The following is a 23,320-nucleotide window of genomic DNA, read 5'->3' on the forward strand; positions in this document are numbered from 1 at the left end:
ACCAGGTATTTTTTTTCTTGCTCAAACTTTTCTTCATACTTCCTAATTTTTCTCTTGAGGCTCTGAAGGTGCTTGGTAAGCTGAGTTACTGTCTGTGGTTCTTTGCAGTCTTCACAGCTACACCTGGAAGAACTTCTTGGCCTGCAAAAACCAAAAGCAGAGTTGTGGGATCTAAGAGCTGGCTATAATGGACCATGCCTTGTTTTCAGACACACTTAACATTTTAGAATTCATGGCTATTCTGTTCTTTCACTGGCTAGAGACAGCTTAGTTTTACAAAGTAAGCATAAAATAATTGCTTTTGCTTGAAGGTACCCCTAGAGTATTCTAATGGGTTCACCATCTGTCTTACATTCTCTCTTTTTTTTAATTAATCATGGGATTTCTGAATATATTTTTAAAAATTAATCTAGTAGGCAAAAGCCTGATCCAGTATTTACATTTAACACCCACACCTTTATTCAAAATCTTGCAAGTATAACAGGAGACTGTGGTGACATGATTTGTAAAAGTAAGCTCAGTTTTTCATTACTGGAAATAAACATTATCATTTGGAAGACAGTTTAGTTTCTGATTATTTACAGTTGCAAGTCAATAGAGCTGATTATTATCCATATGCAGCTGAAGCTAAAGCTCTGTATATAAGCTTTAAGAAAGTTTGATTTCTCTCCAAACTCACAGCTTGGTTTCTGGAAATCACATACATGGACTGTTCATATGCTTTATGTCACTGTCACCCCTCATCAGTGACTCAAGCTACAGCTCAATTACAGCTGAATTTTTTAGTATTAGACCTAGAGAGCCCTCTCTATCTTGTGCTCATTCATCATTCTAATTACTAACATTTAAAACTGTCCTTGCTAACTATAATTACAAAGACTTCAAAAAAATATTGTACACTGTTATGACTGAGGAAACACTAGTTCCTATTTCTGGTGTTGCAAATTACCCATTTCAAAATATGCCACAATACAAACATTTGCTTTTTATGACATAGCAACAACTGACAAAACCCACGAAGAGTCAAAGGTTGTGAATTGCAGAAAAAGTCTTAAAAATACATAAGACTTAAAATAGATTTTCTTACATCATGAAAGGTTGAGCACTTGGTGGAGAAGGGGCAGACTCTGTGTCTAGATTGAATCTCTGGCTTTGGCTAAAGATAGAGCAGCGTGGTGACAGGAGGGGATTGTCTCCATCTGTGATGTGATACAGCAGTCGGCTGGTCCCGAGGGAGTGATGCTCCTGTGGGCTGCTCTCCATGTCATTCTGCCAGTCCCTGTGGGCTGGCACAGGCTCTGGAAAGAAAGTATACATCACTGTGGACTGAGGGTCACTCACTTAGGGTACAGCTACCTAGCTCAATAAAAATTTGTGCCCACAGAAGTATTCCAAGCATAAGTATTCAAAGTGAACAGCAAACAGATCAGCAAAGTGTCGCATGCAGGGTGGACACAGCACTGAGGATGAGAAAATAGAAGTACTGCCACTGGCTTCACATAAACCCTTTCTGGGTTCCACAGGAGGAGGTGGATGGGTGTATTTATAAACTATGAAGTAAAGATGGAGAGTTTCCCAGAGCAGAAGCATTACTTGTATTTTCATAGATCTGTTTGCTTTTAAAAGCCACTTTCCTGAAGAAGATGATGACTGCCTACAATAAGTTTAATTTTGTGATTTTTCATTGGTGAAGAGAAAGAAAGGTCAAAAATATAATATAATATGTAATAACCTCCAGGGCTGCTAGTAGCATCCTGCAGGATTTTGTTGGGTTACAGTAACATACCCTTGGCTCAAAGAACACAAGATATGAAAATAACAGCCACCACCAAGAACATTCAGTTTATTTATTCAAGGTCATGGGCAGTGGCTGCTCCTTGAAGGAGTTATGCTTGTGGTACTGTGTTAACAATGCCCTGGACTGTAAATGCAAACCTCACCACAGCTGCCTTAAAAGGTAAAATTAGTTCTATAGCAATGGCCAAGTTAGAAAAAGTAGGAATTGATGAACCTCATCACACTGGTTCTGCTTAAGGGCAGCATGGAAAATAATGGCACATTACAGGGCCTGCCTAGGGTACATCAGGGGTTCATCTTCCTGTACTCTACTTGAGTCCATTGAAGGGAAAATTCAGTACTAAATCTCCTTCCTCACCCTGAGTAGTTGAAATGGATGAGGATGATCTAACCTGATTTTTGCTATCAGATGCTATATTTTTGCTATCAGATGATTGGGATTTAATGTAGATTATAATTTCTAGGGAGAAGCTCCACAATCTCATAAAAGTTCTTGCCCAACATTTTTTCTCTCTTGCTTTATTAAAGCAAAGTTTGTGCTCTGACTCAGGTTCCCCTACAGAAGTTTCCACAGTACATTATATTTTGCACCAGCTACATTATTTTTTTTTCTAAGTCCATTCATATATACAGCTTTTTAATTAGTATCTATTATTTTGCATTTCCAGGCAGCAAGTGTCAATTCTAATCAGTATTATATTTGCCATATGTCATGCATTCTAATACATTTCACAGAATCTTTTTATTCAATGGAAGTCTAAAACTGCACTGAAAAACAGCTGTACATGAGTCTACTCACAGAAGAACTGGCAGGTTTAGGTAAGTTTGTTTACCTTCACTTTCAATTTTCTGCTTTGCACATGGGATATCACATTCCCATGCTGAGTATTTTTTTCAGGATTTGAAATGAACCTTTGTAGTACATTTTATTTGTCCTCTTCCCAATAAATACCAAAACTCCAAATCCCTATTGCTACACTGTGACAGTGGTGAAAACACAGGTCTGAATGGCACTCTTCAAAAAAAACCCTATATTTCTCTAAGAAATAGTAATTACAATGGCTTAAATATAATTTTATTGGACACTATCCAACTGCTTTTGCTTTACAAATAACAAAAAAAATCCTGTTGTATAATCACAGTTTAGTTAATCTGTCAAGCAAAAGTTCCATGACTCTTGTATTTATAAGCTCATCTATACTCTTACCAGCATCATCAATTATAATTATGTCAAGCATTTTCACTATGAGACAACGTAGCTGATTGTGAATTCTAACCTTGCATCCTTCCTCTAAGAACTTCATCCTCTGTAGGTCAAATTCAGCTCTCCAAGATACCAGAACAACACCCAAATCTGCTAAACCTTGTATGAGATTCAAATCCTCCCACAGAGAGACCCCAGGAAGGCACCTGGGAGAAGCTGGGGCAGGGCACTGAGCAGTCCTGGGGAGTCATGGACACTGACAACAGGCTGGAATAACTGGTGTTCTGCAACAAAAATAGTCTCTCTTTTTGGAAAGTACTCTTTCTTTACCCTGTAAGATTTTTTAAAAATAGTACCTTTGGTTGGGTTTTGATTTGTTGTTGTTGCTGGCTGTTTTTTTCTGTAAATCATTATTGTCAGTGAGGACAACCTGTCTTCCCTTGCTTTAATTTCACCATCTCTGAACTTCAACAAACACGCAATCAACTGTGAAATAGGTTGACTAAGAACAATTGCACAGTTTTTCATGTTCTGTTATTGCAAGGAATAAGTATTAAGTATCAGTGCCCTCACTATGAAAGGAAAATAATGTGATAAAAAGATCAGCTAGTGATGTAATAAAAAGATCAGTTAGCCTGTGTTTGGTAAGTGAAGGAAATAACTTTCCAACATTTGAACTCTGACTTCCTGTGGACCTAAAAATGTCCTTCATGCAGGAGACAGCCTGTACCACTGATAAACCTTATAGTCACAGATATTTGCTGCTCCTCACATCTACAAGCAGACAATTTCATAGGCCCAGCCCAGTCTCAGAAATGGAAGAAATGCACATGTTCAAGACTAAGCACTCCTGGAAGATAAATACACAGGACAAGGAGTGGCTGGTGCAGCTCCAGTGTAAAACCAAGCACACAAAATTCAAGGAGGTTCTTTTATTCTGCTAGCAAACAAAAGGGAGACAAACTGCATGATTTATAATTTGGAAATATTTCCCAAAGGCCAGGGTACTTTCATTTCCTTGGCCTTCTGACAGCAAGGTCCACAAGGCTTGAATACTCCTGCAACTCTGGCCCAAGAAAGGGTTTAGTTCCAACTCTACTAGAAGTGCATTAAATTACTACCAAAGAGTTAGAAGTGGCCAGCAAATAATTCAGACTGATTCATTTCAGTGGCACAACTGAAATGTTGTGCCACTGAAATGGCCATAGGACATCTCAGGGTGATGACAAGTTCTAACCAATTCCATTTTTAATTAATACTTAAGCCATCATCCTGATTTCAGTTCTGTATAGATCCTAAACAAGACACTAACTATTATCCTAAGAGTAGCTCATGAAGTGACCAAACTTCTACCTGACTTCATGTATCTTGTCTAATTTTAGCCTGTATTTTTGCCAAAACTGAGAATTAAAGCCACATCTACCCAAGCAAGTGACTTGCCCCTCATCATCTCTTCCATCCCATCTACTCCATGCAGTTTAGCACTGACAGGAGAACACCATAGGAAGTAAAACCAAATTCTAGTGTCTGATAATCTGCAGCATGGTTCAGTAGGTAGACTTCATATGACAAGTCCTGTGGTACAAGCCTGTATTTATGCCTGCGATATTCTTCAAGTGAAACAATAATACACAGAAATCTCTTGTACAGAAAAAATAATATCCAGATGTAGTGTGTTCAGTCCTAAACACACTAGAACTGTGAAAGCCTCTGTCAGAATTTTTTTAAGTAATTCAGAAGTCACTTCCTGTAGTTGGGTTCAGCTGCTCATTGCTTCAGGCACTTATATGATGTAATTTCATATCCAAAGGTTACAGAAATTGCACTCTACTTTTCTATAATTACCTCTTTAAAAAACTGGCTTAGGTACCCATCACAACTCTTTACAGTCTCACTTTGGCATATTCAAAAGTAAACTGGAAGTTGCAGACTTTGCTCAGAGATAAGTTACTGTCCATCCCCTTAAAACTGGCATTCTGAAGCACCCTGTCATCTTACAAGACTGTTGTATCTTCATTCTCCGTACATATCATGTACACTTTTCTAAAATTTGTTGACTGGGGTGGTAATGAAAGGATTGTGTTTATTTTCCCTGATCCACTGAGGAAAGGCTGATAACTAAAGATGGAACATGAATGGCACATCCTCTAGAGGCCCCCTTCCCAGCCTGGTACCAATCCCTGGACTTGCAGCCAAGGTGGACCTCAAACAGCCAACAGTGCCATGTGACAGCTCAGTGCAACAGAGGATTTCAGCAGTAATTTCAAAGACAGAATTAGGACCAGTGCTGTCTGTGCAAAATGGCACGTTACTAAAAATGCCACAAACCACAAAGCAGATGTTAACAGCAATTAAAACCCATGAAATAGATGAGCTTTAACTAAAGCACGAGTTTGGACTGCTGGAGTGGCAGAGCATGCTCTGAAACTGTGCAAGAGAAATGCTACATCATGCAACATTTCCCCATGTGGCTGCAGAGGGGAAATGGGAGTAGAGAGGGGATTGGAAGCAGCAGTCTCCACCAGCATAAAAAAAAAGAAAATCTAATCAAAACAGTAAAAAATAATTAAGGGGAAAAAATTAGGAACCATCCTAACAATGAACTATGAAACCACCAGAGCAAAATAATGAAGCAAACTACTGGGAAAGGAGGGAAACGCCACCCTGACACAAAGGAAAGGAGTCAGTGCAGATTTTGGGTGAGCTGCAGAATGTCTTTTCCTGTGCAATACATAAATGAGACCTGTCTCTGTTTCAGATCCCCATCAAGGTTAGCCCAGTCCAGGCTCTATAGCCGTGTCCAGGAGCTATTAAGCTATTTGCCTGGCTGGACTAACACATCCTCTTAAAAAAAAAAAATTAAAAATGAAAACTAAAAAAAAAAGGATATCTAGCATTTTTTAAATTCCTTTATCTTGATAATAATTTGATTTATACATGCATTGGTCCTTGATTTTTCCAGTGCCAACCTCAAACTTTAGAATTTTTAAAGTAGAACACTATCATTTATGATTTTTTAATAAATAACTTAATGTTATTTCTTGCTGAAAATGCTGAGTAAGCAGCTCCTAAAATAAGTTCTTCTTAACCCAGATTTTTTTTTCGGATATGAAACAATTGCAAAGGGATTACTGGCCTACCTGCCTTAATTTGAACCATACATGGTGCACGACTTAGGTATTTGTGTATTCATGTCACTTGTCTGTGAGATGTATTAGTCATACTGCCTTTGACCTATTTTTCATGAGCAGTGACTCCTCTTCTATTGAGCATCACGACTCTGCCAGCCCTGTGACTACAAGCCATGAATTGACAAAAAGAGTGCTGATCCTTAGGGCTATTTATTTCTCTATTGAGGGAAGAGGGAGCGATAACACACCACAGTTTGCCCAGCTGGGTAATAATACAGGATCATGAATGATTAAAATCCACATGCTGTAAAACTCACCTTCGCTATCTCTCTGCTGATGCATTAAATTAAAATCAATAATAGGAGAAATGAAGTGATATTGCTCTGACAAAAAGAATGACAAAAATAGAATTACATGATATGGCAGGTGATCTCACACAATACAGACATAGGAAGTAAAGAGAGTAAATTTACTTGGGGAAAAATAACAGATTAAAACTAAAAATAAAAGAATTGGGATTTTTAAAACCTCTCCAAAAAGGAAAATCCCCTCTCAGAAAACCAGAGAGTTACAGCTGTTAATTTTCATCCTTTTAGCAGGTATCACCCCTTTTACATTACACAGCGTTTGCAGGAGGAAATGGTGCTTTGCGTTAGCTCTGCACTGTTTCCCAGAGGGCTGCAAGCCTGATTTTAAAGTGCAAGTCACAAGGCTTTTTTATAATTGCAAATGAGAGCACATCGTGGCACGCTGGCTTACCTCCACAGCTGGCCCCATCAGCTTGCACACTGCTCTGGGCTGCAGAAGGGGCTGTGTCCCTGGGCGCCGGCAGCTGGGCAGTTTCCTCCTGGGCTGGCAGAAACGCAGAGCACAGATCCGTTTCCAGGGCTTGCAGCTTCAACAAAGAATTCTGCAGACAAAAGCAGAACATTGGGCTGGGTGGAGAACAACAGGGATCAGCAATTGCTCTTCAACTCCCGGAGCCCATGGGCAGCTCCTGCAAAGGGGTGTTCCACCGCCAGCTCCGGGAGGACGTGGGGAGAACAAACGTGCACTATTCCATGAGTTTCTTGACTCCTGCTTATTTAAGTCCCAACTGACATGGATTATTCATGGCACGTGGGAAAGATGACTTTGTCAGCAAAAGGCGATTTATTCCGGGAAGCCAAGCAGAGGTGGTGTCCCTCTTCTTGGGCTTGGAGCAATATATTAAGGAAGTATTTCATTCATTGGGCTGACATCACAATCTGATGACATTATGTCCCTCCCCATTTACCATTCATAAAAAATCAAATCTCCCTCTCCAGCCTGGGAGTGCAGTACACAGCAGTGAACAAAGGGTTACTGACAGCACGATCACTCAAGGGATTCTTGGGAGAGACATTTTTTAATTGGCTGGTTTAGAGATACTTCATTATGTAGACACGGCTTTCATGTGGGCTGCTGCCGGTTCTACAGGGCAGCAGATCCTTTGTGATCCTCTGCAAAGGTAAAACCAACACATCATTGTCACTGGCTGCAGGCAAATCAATGACAGGGACAGTTATCTGCCACATCCCTTCCAGCCTCTGTGCCATGCGTGGTCCAGCTCTGATTTGAATTTTAATGCTGCATGCAGCACTGAGCTGCACGATCTGACAGAAGCATCTCGCTGTGATGGAAATGCTGTGAAAGCCCTAATCACCATCTGACTGGGCAAAATGAGTCACTCCCCACACCCCACGCTTTCAGCTCCCCCATCTCAAGGGAAATACTGCTCAAAACATGAAACAAAACCACACAAGGCTGTCCTAATAACCACACAGCTGGCACACACAGAATGTACGTATAACATTAAGTCACTCGAGTGATACATATTTATGAAGGACATTTTCTGAAGAAAATAATCTGAGATGCAAAAAGAAATAATTTCTCAAATTTATACCCTGGAAACTCTTTCCCTCACTCTGTCAAACACCTGAAACCAATTTATTGATTCATTTAATAAAAAATGAATTGATTTATTGGCCTCATTTCCTTTGTGTGACAATGCGTCACCTACGTAATGAGTAATTTAATACATCTTTGCATTATTTTTGTTGTAAGACATCCCTTTTGTAAACCCAAAGATAACTTTTGGTTAAAAAAAAATCAACTCGGTTGTCTGAGAAGACCAGGGATGATGGTCTGCTTTTATCCTTTCATTCCTTTTATAAAATTCAGGAATTTTATAAAATTATGGAAACCTTCTCACCCTTTAAAGCTTTCAGGGGGCAGTGCATTTCCCTGTCAAGGGAAGGGTGCTAACTTGCATCATACATATGGCACTGTTTTGGGAAGTCCTCATTTCCCATTGTCTGTCATCCCAGCTAAACCCAAACAAAGTGGCTGTGGAATTATCACAGCCAGGCAGAGTTTTACAGTCATTAATGTCATCTAGAAAAGATGACTGTACCAGTTACAAACCAGTGAGGACTCTGATCCCAGCCTGGACCTTACCAGGAGAACAGCTGATGAAAATTAGGGAGAACACAGATGACAACCAATAACAATGTGCCAATAAGGAAAATGTAAGTGAATGTCTGATAAAAGGACTTAACCTTCATGGACTGTTACTTCAAGCATTTGACAAGAAAAATCCCATTTCAAGGAAATACATTCACTTTGCATCACTATTCCTTATGACACATTGATATTTATGGGAAGTTCAGCGTAAAAGCATTCTCACAGACTACATTGTTAAACACTGTATTTCACCAATGCTTATGCTCTTATTCACCAGCTGGTTTATATTCAGTTGCTCTAAGTGATATTTTTCACCCATCTGGGGAAGGTGGGTGGATAGCAAATTTCCAGCCAGTGCCAAAACACTTAAAAAAATCATATAATAATAATAATAATAGAAATACCTTATCTATTTTCATGAGTGTGCCCGTGACAGGGATTTGAGAAAAACACTAAGTAGCTTTGATTGTCTTGATGTTACCAGGGAGATGATGACTCTGGAGTGTACCACCAAGCCCATCCTTCTCCCAAACCACAGCAGAGTGTTACAGCACTGCCACGCTGCACTGCCCAGGAAAAGTCACCACAAATTAACAGGAAACGTGGCAGGAGACACAACTTAGAGCAAGGCCACACATCTGCTCTGGGGAAGAACCAGCCTGGGCACACACTGCTCACAGCTCTGCCACAGCCAGACCTGTCCCCAGGGCCACCTCTGCCCATGGCTGCTCAAAGGGAGCTGCTAAACATGTGAGAAGCCAGTGCAAACAGCTGAAACACACAGATGGAAAAGTCAGGCCATGGTGGGCATCATCATCAATCTGAGAATGCCCCTACGTGGAAAAACAGCATAACTGAAGTAATTGAAGCTATGGTGTCCTAAGATCTCAGCTTCAGATTTGGTGTTCATTCCACGTTCATTATGGTGCCTAACATGAGTTTTTCTGATGCAGTAATTCCTGATCCATGCTAATGTAAATGAAAGGACATATGACTACCTCAAATGGATCCATAAATTGCCTTGGAAAAATAACCATATTGTTTTCTCTTAAGAAGACTATCCCAAAAGTCTGAAAAAGAAGCAATTATAATTTCCTTGGACAAAGGTTTCTTATCTCTTCTTATGTCCTCTTAAAGCAACGGACAATTCAAAGATTTTAATCTAAGCCAATTCCATGAGAGAAAAAGCATTGTACATTATTATAAATAATGGTAAAATTAAGATATTTATAGGAAGTCAGAGAAAAACAGGAAGAGAAATAGCGTAGTCCTTCTCAGCCATTTGCTATTTTTGATGATACTTTAAGAAAACACAGTCACTGAAGTTCCATAGCCTTGTCTGCTGGAGAAAGCACAGTACAAAAGGACTGCCATTCCCAGAGGAATCTCAGCCTGTAGTAGAGACACCTTCTCCACAAACAACTGAGCCTGGATCCACTGATCATCACTCCTTCCAACCACTGATTGTTGAAAATGAAGAGGGGAGGCCTTAGGACAAGGAATTACTGAGATAACAAATAATCTCTTTCGTCCAGATGAATGCCACACACTGTTAAATCCCTCTGGAGAGTGGGACACTGGAAGAACAAATTCTCCCAGTTCCTCACCAGAATGCTGTGGCACTGAGGGGCAGAACCCTGACATGGCACGGGGCCATGCCCAGGAGGATCAGCACTGTGGGATGTGCTGGTCAGCATGTCCAGGAGCCTGACAGGAGACTATGTGACAAATGAGAGCCCTGCCCTTAGAAAGAATTTATTTCCCAGATAAAGGATTACTATTATCAGCATCCTTTGTCTCATTCTTGTGGACATCCAAAGGTTTGATAAATTTAAGAACTGAGGGAAAGGGAAAGGACTCACATGTGTCCCAGCCATGAGCTCTGCTCAGACTCAGTCAGGAGGCTGACAGCAGAGGTGAGGAGCAAAGCCCAGGCTTGGTTCTTCCTGCATAAACTGGTATCACCCTGACCCCCACAGGGTGTTCCTGAATAAAAAGGATGCCTGCAGCCTGCCTCTGGGCCTGCTCCTGTGCTTCCCAGACAGGAAGGCAGCTATTCTATTATATCCAGTTTATTGATGGATTTACTGGATTTATGAAATCGGCTGGGGCAGAGAAGGAGAGTAATCCAAGCTTTCAGCATTTAATAGCCTTTGGAGTGATTCATATTGGAAAGAAACTGAGCAAATTTCAACCTGTTCCATTTTTTCACTCCAAGGAAATTAATGATTTTATATGTCACACTGGAACAGCTTTTTAATCTGAGGGTTCAGGTTAAAATAAGATAGGCACATTTTATGCGAACATAAATAAATCTCTGCAGTATCCATTAAGGCAATATTTGTGCCTTGAGGCATATGACATTTTCAATTCAGAACTTCCTTTATGGGGAACAAACAAGAAACAATAAGATAGAACAAGATATGCCCTGGGTCTGCATAATGCCACGGGTGAGCAGTGAAGAGAGACACCATTTTCTCTACTCCAGAAAGAGAATTTTTCTTATGCACAGGTTTGCAATAGACCTGAGACACAAAATAATCTAAGATTTTGCAAAAGAAAGTGCCAGGTTGTAACCCTTGCTGATTCCTCATTGGTTATTAACAATTTATTTTAGCTTCTAAGCTAATCATTGGTTTTAATATTTTACACTGATTTATTACAATATTTTTTCTTAGCCTTTAAGGAATCTTTTGCAAGGATTTTAAATGGAAGCTTTCAAGCAGAAGCTTCAGTGAATATCTGCATTGGGGCTTCTCAAAAGAAACAATAACTTAATGATTTCTCCCAGGGCCTGAGGTGGCTCTACAGAGGCTGAGTGTACTCTCTTGTGTTGTCACTGAATGTGCCCTGCTTGTCAGCATTGAGATTTTCTACAGTGAGCTGCACAACAGTGACACAAAGTGCAGAGAAAACAATTCGCTGCAAGGAGAAGATTAGGTCTGAGCTCCTTTAAAAGGGCACATTGTGGTCTTCCCCTAATGGAAGTCAGGCATCTATTAATAGACACAGATGTTCTCTGGCTCGTTGTGGAAACAAAGCCTTCATTCCCAGAGTTTTTCAGGAATGGGCTTCTCTTCTCCCGCTGGGTTTGTTGTGTTGTCTTGGCCCACACTAAAAACCCAACTGCCCTGGCAGAGTGAGTGGACTCTGGGCTGGCTGCAGGGTCCCCAGGTGTGGGAAGATATTTTATAGGGTTTCCCCTTGGCATAACTGCAAAGCCTGGCTTTACCCCCTGCCCCTCCCAGGGTCCTGCTGGCTGTGGGACCTCGCCCAGGCTCATCCATTGCTCGATGTCATCTCACCAAGCTTTTTGTGCTTCACCCACACTGTGCTCCTGGCACAATCCCGTGAAAGCAGCTTCTTTCAAGTGTCACTGGTGTTACTTGGCTTTCCTTGCTGCCCCTCTTCAGCTCTTCCCTCCTTCCATCTTACAACCAGAGCACCTTTTAGACTCCATTGTACTGTTCCTAGCTTACTTATGCAGGATGTAGCAGCCTTGAGAACTCCTTATTTTTAAACAAAACATATTTATGGTTTATACATGACATATAACATACATATATATATATATATAAACATATAATATATAACATATAGACAGTTCATATTTAACAGATGAACCATTTTGAGCTGTAATACGAGGAAAAAATCAAACATTCTTGAAAGATGTCCCTTCACTCAGTCAATATTGAATGTTTGATTATTTTCTGAGCATAAAAAAAGCAACCTAAAACTGGCTTAAAAAAATTTAAAATCTCTTGCTTCTAGCTTTTAAACTATTTTAGCAGTCTCATATCACATTTTTAAGCTTTTCTTCAAAAACATGACTACAATCATTCATTAAGAAGCTAATCTAGGTTTATTAAGCAATTACATTATTCCAAGACCTTGAAATTAACAAAAAAACCAAAACATCTATTCAAAATTCATAACATTGTATTTCAACTTTTGGTTACACTTACCTCATTTAAGCTGTTAAATTGATCAGTTGCTTCTTTTGGTGAAATGCTTGTGCTCTGATCTATTCTACAAAACAAAATTTAAAAAATCATTCAATAGATTGTCTATCTGTGCTGCAAATATCTCAAGCTTTTCATCATGTGTGTATGTAATTTATAAATTACAGAATAAAGAAATCTCTAATTTTTAACCCATTCAAAACAACAGTGGTTTTATTGAATCCTAAATAGTACATTTAAACTGTTAATGAAGTCCTGGAAACTACGACATTAACATCTGGGCTCATTCTGTCATGTTAAAAAAGTTCTACGGATGTATGATCTGTGACTTGGTGAGCTAACAGGGTTAATGCCAAGAAAAAGCTCAAACACAAGCTTAAATCTAAGCACAATTTGTCCCACATGCTTTAAATCAGGAACAACAGTTTTCCCATATCACAGCCATAAAGAATAAACTTTCCATATTTAAATTTGATGGCATTTCAGGCTCCCAATCTTCAGCATTCTGCTTTTGCAAATTTCAGCAAGGCCCCAGGTGCCTGGAAATCCTGCAAGAGAGATGTCCTCATTTTCTGGTGAGTGTCACTTGGCTGCCATCAGAGATGTCCACACCTTTGGTTTTCTCTCAGTGCATTGCTGTTTCTCCATGTGAGAAGAGGAAAGGCCCTGGACTAGTGAGGGACAAATCTCTTCCCCAGGCTGTGGCACTGAGGAGCTGTGCCCCACCCAGGCAGACGTGACCCATTACAGCTCCCAGATCAGGGTTAGGTACTAATTCACTACACCAAGGAATGAAACTCAAGTCTGGACACAGCTTCCCACAGACTGAGCAGCCCCAGCAGCACTCTGTCCATCCCAGAACAAGCTGAGGCATCCCACACCTGATTTCAGAGCCTGACATGGGGGTACCACAGGCTGCCTCTTGACTCAGGGGAAGCAAGAGAGCTGCAGCTGTCTCAGAGACTGAGACTTGTCAGTGCTGAAAAGGTGCTGATGTCTCCTGGCCCCTGGAGACTCACTCAGAGATGTGATCAAACCCAACACTAAGCCCAGATTCCTTTGCACAAAATAATTCATATTTTTCTGGGCTCAGAGTTATCCCAGCAAAAAGAAATAGCTGTAAAATCCTCTAGAGACCTCAAACCAGAACAAAGAGATGCAGAAGTATTTGTTGTAATTCTTCCTGGATTTGTGAGGCACTTAAAGACTGAAATGATGGCTATGCCACAAACCAGACACATTAGATAGCTACACCAGGTGAACTTGGCTCCAAACAGGATCCAAGATGTGCAATTCCCATAGGAACAGAAATGAGTCATGAGAACGGCAAAAGGACTAATTTAATAGGAAAGAGTGAAATATTTGTAGTTTGGTTTAATAACATGTAAGGGGGCAGCTGCAAGGCTACAAACAGCTGAAGGACTAATTCACTAATGAAGAAAAAATATTTAGGGTCATTTATTGCATTGAACTAGAGCTAGACATGAAGGAAAGGATGAGAACAACATGTGAGATTTGAACACTTCTGGTATTCATTTGGATAACTTCTTTCAGGGTGCATAACAGAGCAAATGAGAACTCCCCTTAATAATATAAAAACAAAACAAATTTTCTTTAAAAGACAAAAACAAACAGTAAATTCTGAACTGTACAAAGTTCTACATTATTTACAGCTGTACATCTCACAAGTCTTGTACTCTGGAGAGCAAAAGGTTTACAGCAGCCATGAGGAGCCAGCTCTCTCATTCAGGCTGATGTTCTTGCCAGCTGTTTTAGGATGCCTTTAATCTTTCATTTTCCTGTTCCTTTTTACACTAGAAACAGTGGAGTAAGATGCTATTATTTATGCAGTCTTTGGATTCTGGAGATACTGAAATCATGAAGATGAGTAACCATTTCTGTGTGATGAGAATTTACATTTTCAGTCTCCTGTGTGCTGAGCTGATCTTACTCTATGCAGAAAGTTTTGGGGTGTGCTTTTTCATTTTCACCAAGATTAATTGCTCTGCTAGGCAAATGCAGGTTTTCTGATTGTCACCAGGCAACACAGGGCTTACCATTTAATAACTATGGTTTGGATCCTACTCTCATTAAAAGTCAATCACAAAATATCCATTAACTTCAAAAGCAGCAGGAACAAGCCCTCATTTTCCATCTGTGCTGAGTACATTAAAATTATTTCAGGCCTTAGCTGAAATTTTGATTAATTGCAGGCACCCTTATTTTGTATAATTTACATCCTGTAAAATAATGAAAATTAAATTCTCTCTGTGGCTGCTACTCAAATATATGTCTCTCACCCTCCTTTATAGACTGGCTTTGGCAGAATTATCCTTTTCTCCATGACAGAGATGGCAAAGATGCAATAACTAACATGTACATTTGAGGCTTGTGGATATAAAAAAAAAAAAGAAAGAAAAAAACCCACCTAAATTCTAATTATCATAACAGAGCTCCTACTAGACTTCAAGGGGGAAATAAATTTGCATGAGCACTGTGCTGTTTAAAATACAGACCAGGACATGTGAATTTTTGAATTATGCACAACATCACTTTTAAACCTCCATAAAATTCAAATAAAACCACATAATTTTAAAAGCTGGGGAAGATGTTTGAAGATAACCTAAGCAAATCCCCACGACATTTCCTCTGTGAACCCCAGAAAGGAGCATTACATTTTGTACCTTGCAAATGTCAGTCCAGCCCAGCTCTGGTGACACAAACCCCGTCCCAGGCTGTTTATGTGTTTATGCACCACAAGGCCACACGTGTGTGGTGTCTTGGCATGGCTAATGCCAGGTGAGTCCTGCCCCTCACCCTCACAGGATTTTGTGGGATGAAACTCCTTTTCCAGAGTCACCTTCAGCCTATCCTGGCCCAGCTCCTCCCCTGAGTCCAGTCCAGGAGCCAGTGAGGGTGACCCAGGTGGTTCACAGCTCACCAGTGGCAGTCTCAGTTCCCTGGCAGGGCACTGATCCAGCCTGTCCAGAGTTACAGCAGAACATGAGGAAAAGGTTATTAGAAAATAACAGAAGGCTCCTTTCTGAGACCTTCCCAAATGGCAAAAAGCATCATGAAATCCAAGCTGCTGCAGGTGGATGTTTCAAAAGCACACCTATGACTCAGAAAGCAATGCAGAACTGCACAAAGCTTTGGGGCAAACATAAAGTGCACACCTACAACAAGAGAAAAATCTGCCTTGAAGGGCCCAAGGGCACTCCCTGGGCAGTCCCAGAGTGCTGGAATGGGAAGTCAGACAGAGAGCCAGTGTAGCAGTGTCTGACTCATTAGTCCCAGCCCTTGTGCAGCCCAGCCAGCTCTTGTTATTCTTACCATGAGCAGCTCTCGTACTCAGCAGGCACAGTCCTTACTGGGGCTGCAGCAAGAGCTGCTCTTACCTTCCTCCTCTATCCTCTCCCCATCCCACTCATTTGTTGTTTTTTTTTTCTTTAATTGCATTGCAGCCCAAAAGCTTGTTCAGAGACTCTTCCCTGCCTTGGTACAAGAAGTATCACTGTGACCATAAACACCAGTATTTCAATACCACCATCCCCAAAGAAATTGTTCTTTGGAACCAATCAATCATTTCCCAACTTTCTCCCTGCTCACCAGGCTGCCTGTGCAGGAGGGGAAATGCAGCCTCTCAGGCTCTGCCTCAGCCACGCAGGTCAGCATGGGGATATCAGGACTTCTGCAGCTTCCCTGCTGCCTCCCAGTCATCTCTGAGTTGTAGCTATTCAACAAAAACTGCAAGCATTCCCACCTGAGCTGCACTCTCAAAATATACCTGCCTTGCAAACTTAAATACTGAAGCCTTGCTAGAGCTTGGCCTCCCCTCAGGGAAGCTCAGAAACCTCAGGAGGCTCTGGCTGACCCCAAGATGCAGGGCAGCCCTGGGCTACCAGCACTTCCACTTCTCCTGCAGAACAATCACAGGTCTGACAGCAACTGCCCCCCTACAGCCTCTGCCAAAAATAGAGCCATAGAATCACAGAATAGGGACAAGATAAGACCTGTTGGATGAAACCACTTCATTCCCAGTCTGTTTGGGGAATGGTGAAGAGGGGGAACTTTCAGGAATTTTATTTTGGCAGAAAAATTCACCCCAAACTGTAGCTCTGAATTCCACACTGACTTGACATGCAGCCTTCACTGAAGCATTGACATTCCCACTGCCAGGGGTGTTTTGTTTCAGCCTGCTCTCTGTAACATGCATCTGAGGAAAGCACCAGGCTCTGCTCAGGTAACTGCACACAGCCTGCAGCCCACTCCAGTTTTGCTGATTGCCTTTGAGAAGGCAATTGGCAGAAGCAGCTGTTGTAATCATGTGTATTGTTCCATACTGGCTTTTCTAGTCTCTGTTAAAAAAAAAAGGCAATTCCTTTATTTGTTCCCAGGACCTGCTTATAACTTTTATCTGCCTTCTATCAAGGTGTAGATTATATTGCACTCATATCCAAACCCAGCCACACACAATGACCAGAGCAGTATTCAGTGTAATCTCTGGCAATAGTATTAGAAATTCATGTTCTGGAAAAAAAGGTGTAAAGGTTCACTTCCCTGCAGATGGCATTTCATCCACTAAATTGATGGTGATTTTCATAAATCATACATGGTAAACACCTCTTGAGGTTGAAACTCTTGCTTCACAGGTCAGGTTCAGCTTAACCAAAAAAAAAGACACTATTCCCTTATTCATCTGGCTGCAAATCTCTTCAAGGCTACTCTTCCATTTCCCTCAAATCCCACAAAACTTTCCTTTATTGTTTCAGTGGTTACCATAAAATGAAAGCACCCCCTCAAAGAAACAATACACACTTCTAAGTCATGATTCTGTGGGTTGTTGCTCTTACATGACCTGGTTTATTCTTCTCTGTCACACATCTGTTTATGAGAATCCTTTGTTAGAATATCCTAAACTTAGATTATTCTGCTTAACAGGAACTGTACTGAAAAGTTTTTCATATTTCAGCAGTCTTAAATCCATATTTAGACAAGTTAAAATGATCTGGTTTTTAGCTGCCTCACAGATTTCTTAAAAACCTCTGTAGAGTTCAGAGGTATTTAGACCTTTAATCCCCAAAGAGAATAAAGGCAGAGATATATTCTCCTGCAGCAACTAAGTTAAAGCAGAAGTAACAACAGTATTCACTAGAAACAATCAACCTTGATCCTTTATTTGTCCTTGCCCTACACATCTGATATATGAAGAGAGGTGTATAGGGACACCCCTACAGCAGTGTGTCCCTCCCCTCTCCTCCTAAACCCAGAGAGCTTTTAGTCTGACTTAGGGACACTAGGCAGGTGTCGTGTCACAAAGCATTGCTAATTTTGCCAGCAGCCCAGTGGAACCAGTGAAACACAGTGAAACTTGGGGCTTCTTTGAATTGAGATTTGATCACTGTGCTTGCACACCACTTAGAATGGTAAATCCAGGCATCTTTCTTCAACACATTTAGCCCTTTTGGACAGCAGGCTTTCAAGGGCTACCATGGTGTTAAACAAGAATAAATAGCATAGTGAATAGTGGTTTAATACCAGGCAGACTAAAAAGGCCAAACAGTTGAAGTGGACAGGGGAACTCTGCTGTGGTTGCTGTTTTATTCATGCACACTCTGGTTCTTGTCTTTCATCACATTCCTTTCAAAATTAACCAGTTATTTACTACCTACCCATACACAAACATCCCAGCAGCAGAGCCACTGGGTAGGTCTGATACCACACTCAGGAAGCTCCTCTTCACAAGTCCATGGGATTCTTTCCTCACATAAGGAATGCCAGAAAAAGAGAAGGCAGGCTTCCTAATTAGAAACACTTCCTGAGATGCAGTGTTTCAATTGCACATGCAAGCATTGGAGGGCAAAAGCACTTTGTTGACCCAGCTAATTAAATGCTTTTTCATTCTGCTAAGCCTTCCTTTGAGTGCACAAATTAAGATCATTTACAATGTTGCCTCCTAAAAGCTGTGGAGAAAGCAACCAGTTCATGTCACACAAAGCACCAAAGTGCCATTGGATGGCAGCTGTCACCGCTGTCCCACTCCTGACTGCAAACAAACCTTGAGCCAGGGAGCTCTAGCTGTCAACCAGCTGTGCCTGAGCCACTGAGCATCCCTGGGATGGGCTGCTGCTGCTGCTTCAGACCCTCCAAAGGGAGCCAGAAACTCTGCCACAGGGCACCAAGGCTGTCATGCACATCAAGGCAAAGAGCAGAGACCTGGCTCACCAGACAAAAACTCTGTGCACAGAAAAGCAGAGCCAAACCAGCACCTGAACATGGGAAATTTCTAAAGCACTGCCCCCGGATTTATTAAGGACTTAATCTTATCCTTAGGACACACCTTCACTGGTCAGTTGGGTGAATTGAAATCCCATTTTTAGCCTTTTGGATGGCCATGATGGATGAAAGTAGAAACTGTGACTTCCAACACTTGCCAGAGCTGAGTGACTTCATCACCAGCTGAGTTACCTGCCATGAGGATGTGGTTAATGCCAGACCTGAGCACACAGTGCCCTTCCAGCACCAGAACGAGGACAGCTGCCACAGCACCCAGAGCCTAAACTGTACATCTATAGATACCCTTGCTATAATCAGGTGTGAAAGTTCCCATTCCCATTGCACAGAGAATGCAGCTCTGAGAAACAGAGGCAATTCAGCACTGGGGGGAAAGGGAAAGAAGTGGAGAAGTATTTTTGAAACTTGGCACAGAGGAACTGAAGTTTCTAAACTAAGGATGTTCTTTCTGCTTTGGATGTAAGGGGTTTAAAGAATGATTAAATTTGCATTCTTATCTTTATCCCTTTCACTTTCTCCAAACACTCCTAGATGTATAAATATAGAATACACTGCCAACAAGAGCCAGGAGTCTGAATATTTTATGCAGAAGGCAGCAGATGAATTAGCCTTTCCTACAGTTAATCAGAAGTGAAACGTGCTGTGTTATCCCAAGTCTTACCTTGGCTGGAATCTCACGACTGCTTCCTGGCATTTCTGTGCCACATTCTGTGCATAGTTATTAGCTGAGGATCCAGCCTTCCCCTGCCGCTCTGAGAGGCCTGGCAGTGCACACTCCAGCTCCTGCACAAAGAGAAACAAAAGAAAAGCTGAATGTGCTCTGTCAGTACCAATCCAAATTGGCTAAATATTTTCCCTCGGGAAGAAAATGCTCCATGAGACCAGGTGCTGGTTTAGGATCTTTGTTATTTTTTGGTAATTATAAAACAACTGGAGAACACAGGAAATAAAAGGTTCTAAACACAGTTATTTCATTGGAAAACAGTTTCTAAAACCAAAGCAGGCTGTAACTTTTCTGTTAAAATTATTACTTAAATAACATATTTCAGCTTTAGAGCTAAGAGGTTCTATACAAAGAATTAATTTGAAATTATTTACTCACACATCAGTAAGATTTTATTACTTGGGTATTTACAGATTTCAGCTTCAGAGCTAAGAGGTTCTGTACAAAGAATTAGTTTGAAATTATTTACTCACATCAGTAAGATTTTATTACTTGACAAGCATCAAAAAATCTGGCTGACAAAAGCAAGTGCAGTTAAATATCACTTAAATAAGATATGTAAAATTTAACCATTTGCCTCTTTCCCTTCCCTAACATATGTGTAGCCTTATGAATAGAGTATTACTCTGGGAGGCGGGAAAGGCAGTGAGGGGGGAAAAAGCCACATCACCCAATCTGCTGCACAGAAAATAAAAAAAGGCAATTTAGTCCAAAAAACTGAGTAAAAGAACAGGAATGAGAAAAGTATCCATTCGACTCCAAGCTTTTGAAAACCAGTTGTAGGGCTGTGAAAAGATGCATTCAGTACATCTCTATTTCCTTACCTATGAAATGGGTTGCAATATTTCCTTTGCGCTGCAATGAAATAAGTTAATTAAGATCTTTGAAAATGTGATAATCAAAGTGGGACTTTCTTCCTACCTCTTTATTAGCTTTTGTAATCAAACATTTTAGCCTAATAGTTTAAAAAATTAAAATACAATTCCCTCTGCAAAACAACAGAGCTCCCTTCCCTGCTAAAGCAATGTACCTGACTTTTCTCCAGTGTCAAATTTTGGTTGGATGCATGGAAGTCAAAAGTTTGGGTAGGACCCTTCAGAACTTGCAGGGCAGAGAGAACACAGAAATTCCAGGTGCTTCCTGCTGGATGAAGGGGAAAGCTGAGGACAAGAGCACATGCTGGCAATAAGCCCTTGCTTGCAGCCTTGATGTTAGAAAACTTGGGTGGCTTTGGGTTGTTTCTGTATGTTTTTTTTTCTCTTTTATGTCTTTGTTGCTGCTCAAAAATCATATCATTAGGGCGTTAACAAGTAACACTGGGGAAACACCCTTGGTGGAATCTGTTTCTAAAGAGCAGTGAAATCCTGATGTGTCACAGGCACCTACAGCAGAGCCCCATCTTCTACTGCATTTTTGTTTCTTTTTCACTAAAGAGGGTGACTTCTACAGTGAAATTGCATCATAATAAACATAGTATACCCAGAAACCAAAGCAAAACTTCCAGACTGCCTGATGTGTTTATGTGTTTTTGCAGCTGATGTGCCAATATCAGCTCTGACTTTTTGATTACTGTGCATTTAAAATCATAATTTGAATGTCAAATTATTGGAAGTTCTTTGACATACAAGCAATTTGCACGCTTCATTTATAGTCAAAATACAAAACTTTACTCAGCAGTTTTCAGCATTGTCATCTTTAGGCACTGATTGTCAAGCCACCATTTTTATAGCCATTTACCTTAATAACAAGACTTTAAAACTGAACTTTTACTGTCTCTCTGCCTATTAGCTAGGAAGTTTGGTGTTCTTTTGTAAATATGTCCCAGTATCAGTAGGGATTTTCAGGGTGACTCATTAAGGAATCCATACTCGTGACAGTGCACCAAAGGTGAGTGACAGGAGAAAGGACTGGGCAAGGAAAGCAGACTTTCCATTCCTCACCATCTGTTCTTACACTGACTCCCTGGAGTATGTTCTGGGCATATGCTTCCTCACCTCTTGAAGTCAAAGAAATCCTAATGAATTTGATTTCCTGTAGATGAGTGCTGCAGAACTGCTAAGGAAGCTGATGGAACCATGGGAAAGATGAAACCAAATAGCTGGAGCAGAGTGGTGCAGCCGCATTCCAGCAGCCTCCTCTCTTCCCATGTTCTGTTTGGAAAGGTTGCAGCTGCCTCCAGAGCCAGCTCCTGCCCCCAGGGAAATAACTGCAGGCAACCTGCGAATACAGCTTTACCCTGGTGACATTCTGCCATCTGATAAGTGCTCAAGTGAAGTCACCTGATGCTGCTCTTTTATTACTCTTGGGTTTTTTAATCATCAGTGTAAATCTAATAACCTTTTCTTCATGGAGACCAAAGGCACATGACCACAGGGCTACATTTATGCCAAAAATATCAGAGGCACAAGAATCACATTTCAGCTGAGAGCCTTGTGAAACTCAAAATCCCATCTTCCCTCTACTTGATCACAGCTGTCTGTTCCCTCTCAGGGACCTTTCCACAGTGAAAACCCCTTGGATTCTCACAACTAGAAAGGCACACCAAAATGGTTCCCATCCAAACAGACTTTGATCCTCCTAACACACACAGGAAACTTACTCATCTCCCAACAGCCTCCTCCAATTTTAAGGGGACAATCCTCTGTAAAAGAAATTCATGGGCTTGTAACACATAAGAGGGAATAGCAAGCAGTTCCTTGGCTTATCAGGGCAACACCTTTAGCAGAGATTCTGTCATTGCTCTGGTGTCACTCTTTCTGATGCCAGAGTCAGGCTGGGGAAGTGAGGAGCCTGCTGAAAAAGCACTCTGCCAATAATCCCAGGAAAGCAAGGATGAACTGTTTAGTCACGATGTGCAGCGCATCCTGCTTTTCTTTCATCAATGCATGTGCTCAGAAAGTGCTGTTTGTCAGCTGCTCAGGAGTACATTCAGTGTACATCCTTTATCCCATTCAGTGGCTGGGTGGCAAGGGGTTTCACCAAGGAAGGTTGATGCAGTTATAGTGTTTCATCACTTCTGTCTCTCCTAATTCAAACCCTTGAACCATGTGGAAATTATCTGCCTGGCCCTGTTTTTCCTTCCAGAGGCTGCATACTTTAGTCATGCTGGTGTTTCATGGCAGTCTAATTATACACTCAAAAAGTTTCCATGAAAGAATTTCACCATTTCCAGTTAGCCCCTTAGGGCCATGTAAAATGCCACGGAGCAGCAAATCTGTGCTCTGCTGGCTTTCGTTGGGTGAGAGGCACAGGCAGGACACAAACGGGCTCGGAAGAGGCTGAAAAAGCAACCAATGACCTCTGAGACAGACCTTGCCCCATTTACTGTTCTTCATGACTTTTCTTCCTGATCTGCTTCCACTTGCTCTTCACAGGGAAAAATTCCCATAATTTTTTTTCCATTCAGCTGATAAACATGCACACCTCATCTTCCTGCAGGTAAAATAATATTTCCTAGGAATTCAGTACAATGGCAAAAAATCCTCCCAGTTATTGCTTTATTTCTGGATCAGCTCCAGAAGAACAGACAGGAATTTCAGGGCAAGGGTTTGACATTGGTATTCTGAAAGAGACCGTGATAATGCCATTTGCCATTTGGTTTCCATTTTCCTTCAGGGATTCAAAAAGGACAGCTCTCACTTAGAAGCTAAGACATTCTGTCTAAAATGATGAAATCCCATTCTAAACTTGGTCCAAAATAATTCCTATTCTATGATAGGCTTGA

At 41.1% G+C, this 23,320-nt stretch overlaps 1 protein-coding gene across 5 annotated transcripts in view; it reads right to left on the bottom strand.

Annotated features, from left to right (window-relative positions):
- Positions 1–23,320, bottom strand: part of FAM13C (family with sequence similarity 13 member C) — a 51,777-nt gene that overhangs the window by 20,652 nt on the left and 7,805 nt on the right. For 2 of the 5 annotated variants that reach the window (XM_039719642.1, XM_039719643.1), the window contains exons 4-9: positions 19,534–19,655; positions 12,582–12,645; positions 6,892–7,042; positions 6,450–6,515; positions 1,088–1,298; positions 3–141 (exon numbers count right to left, since the gene is read on the bottom strand). In XM_039719642.1, coding sequence (XP_039575576.1) covers positions 3–141; positions 1,088–1,298; positions 6,450–6,515; positions 6,892–7,042; positions 12,582–12,645; positions 19,534–19,655 — 753 coding nt within the window. Of the gene's footprint in view, positions 1–2; positions 142–1,087; positions 1,299–6,449; positions 6,516–6,891; positions 7,339–12,581; positions 12,646–19,533; positions 19,656–23,320 lie in introns of those variants that run through there. The other 3 variants (XM_039719646.1, XM_039719645.1, XM_039719644.1) reach the window with 2 other exon arrangements.

Source organism: Passer montanus, unplaced genomic scaffold, assembly GCF_014805655.1.
Source record: "Passer montanus isolate IOZ18808 unplaced genomic scaffold, ASM1480565v1 scaffold42, whole genome shotgun sequence".
Taxonomy (NCBI): Eukaryota; Metazoa; Chordata; class Aves; order Passeriformes; family Passeridae; genus Passer; species Passer montanus.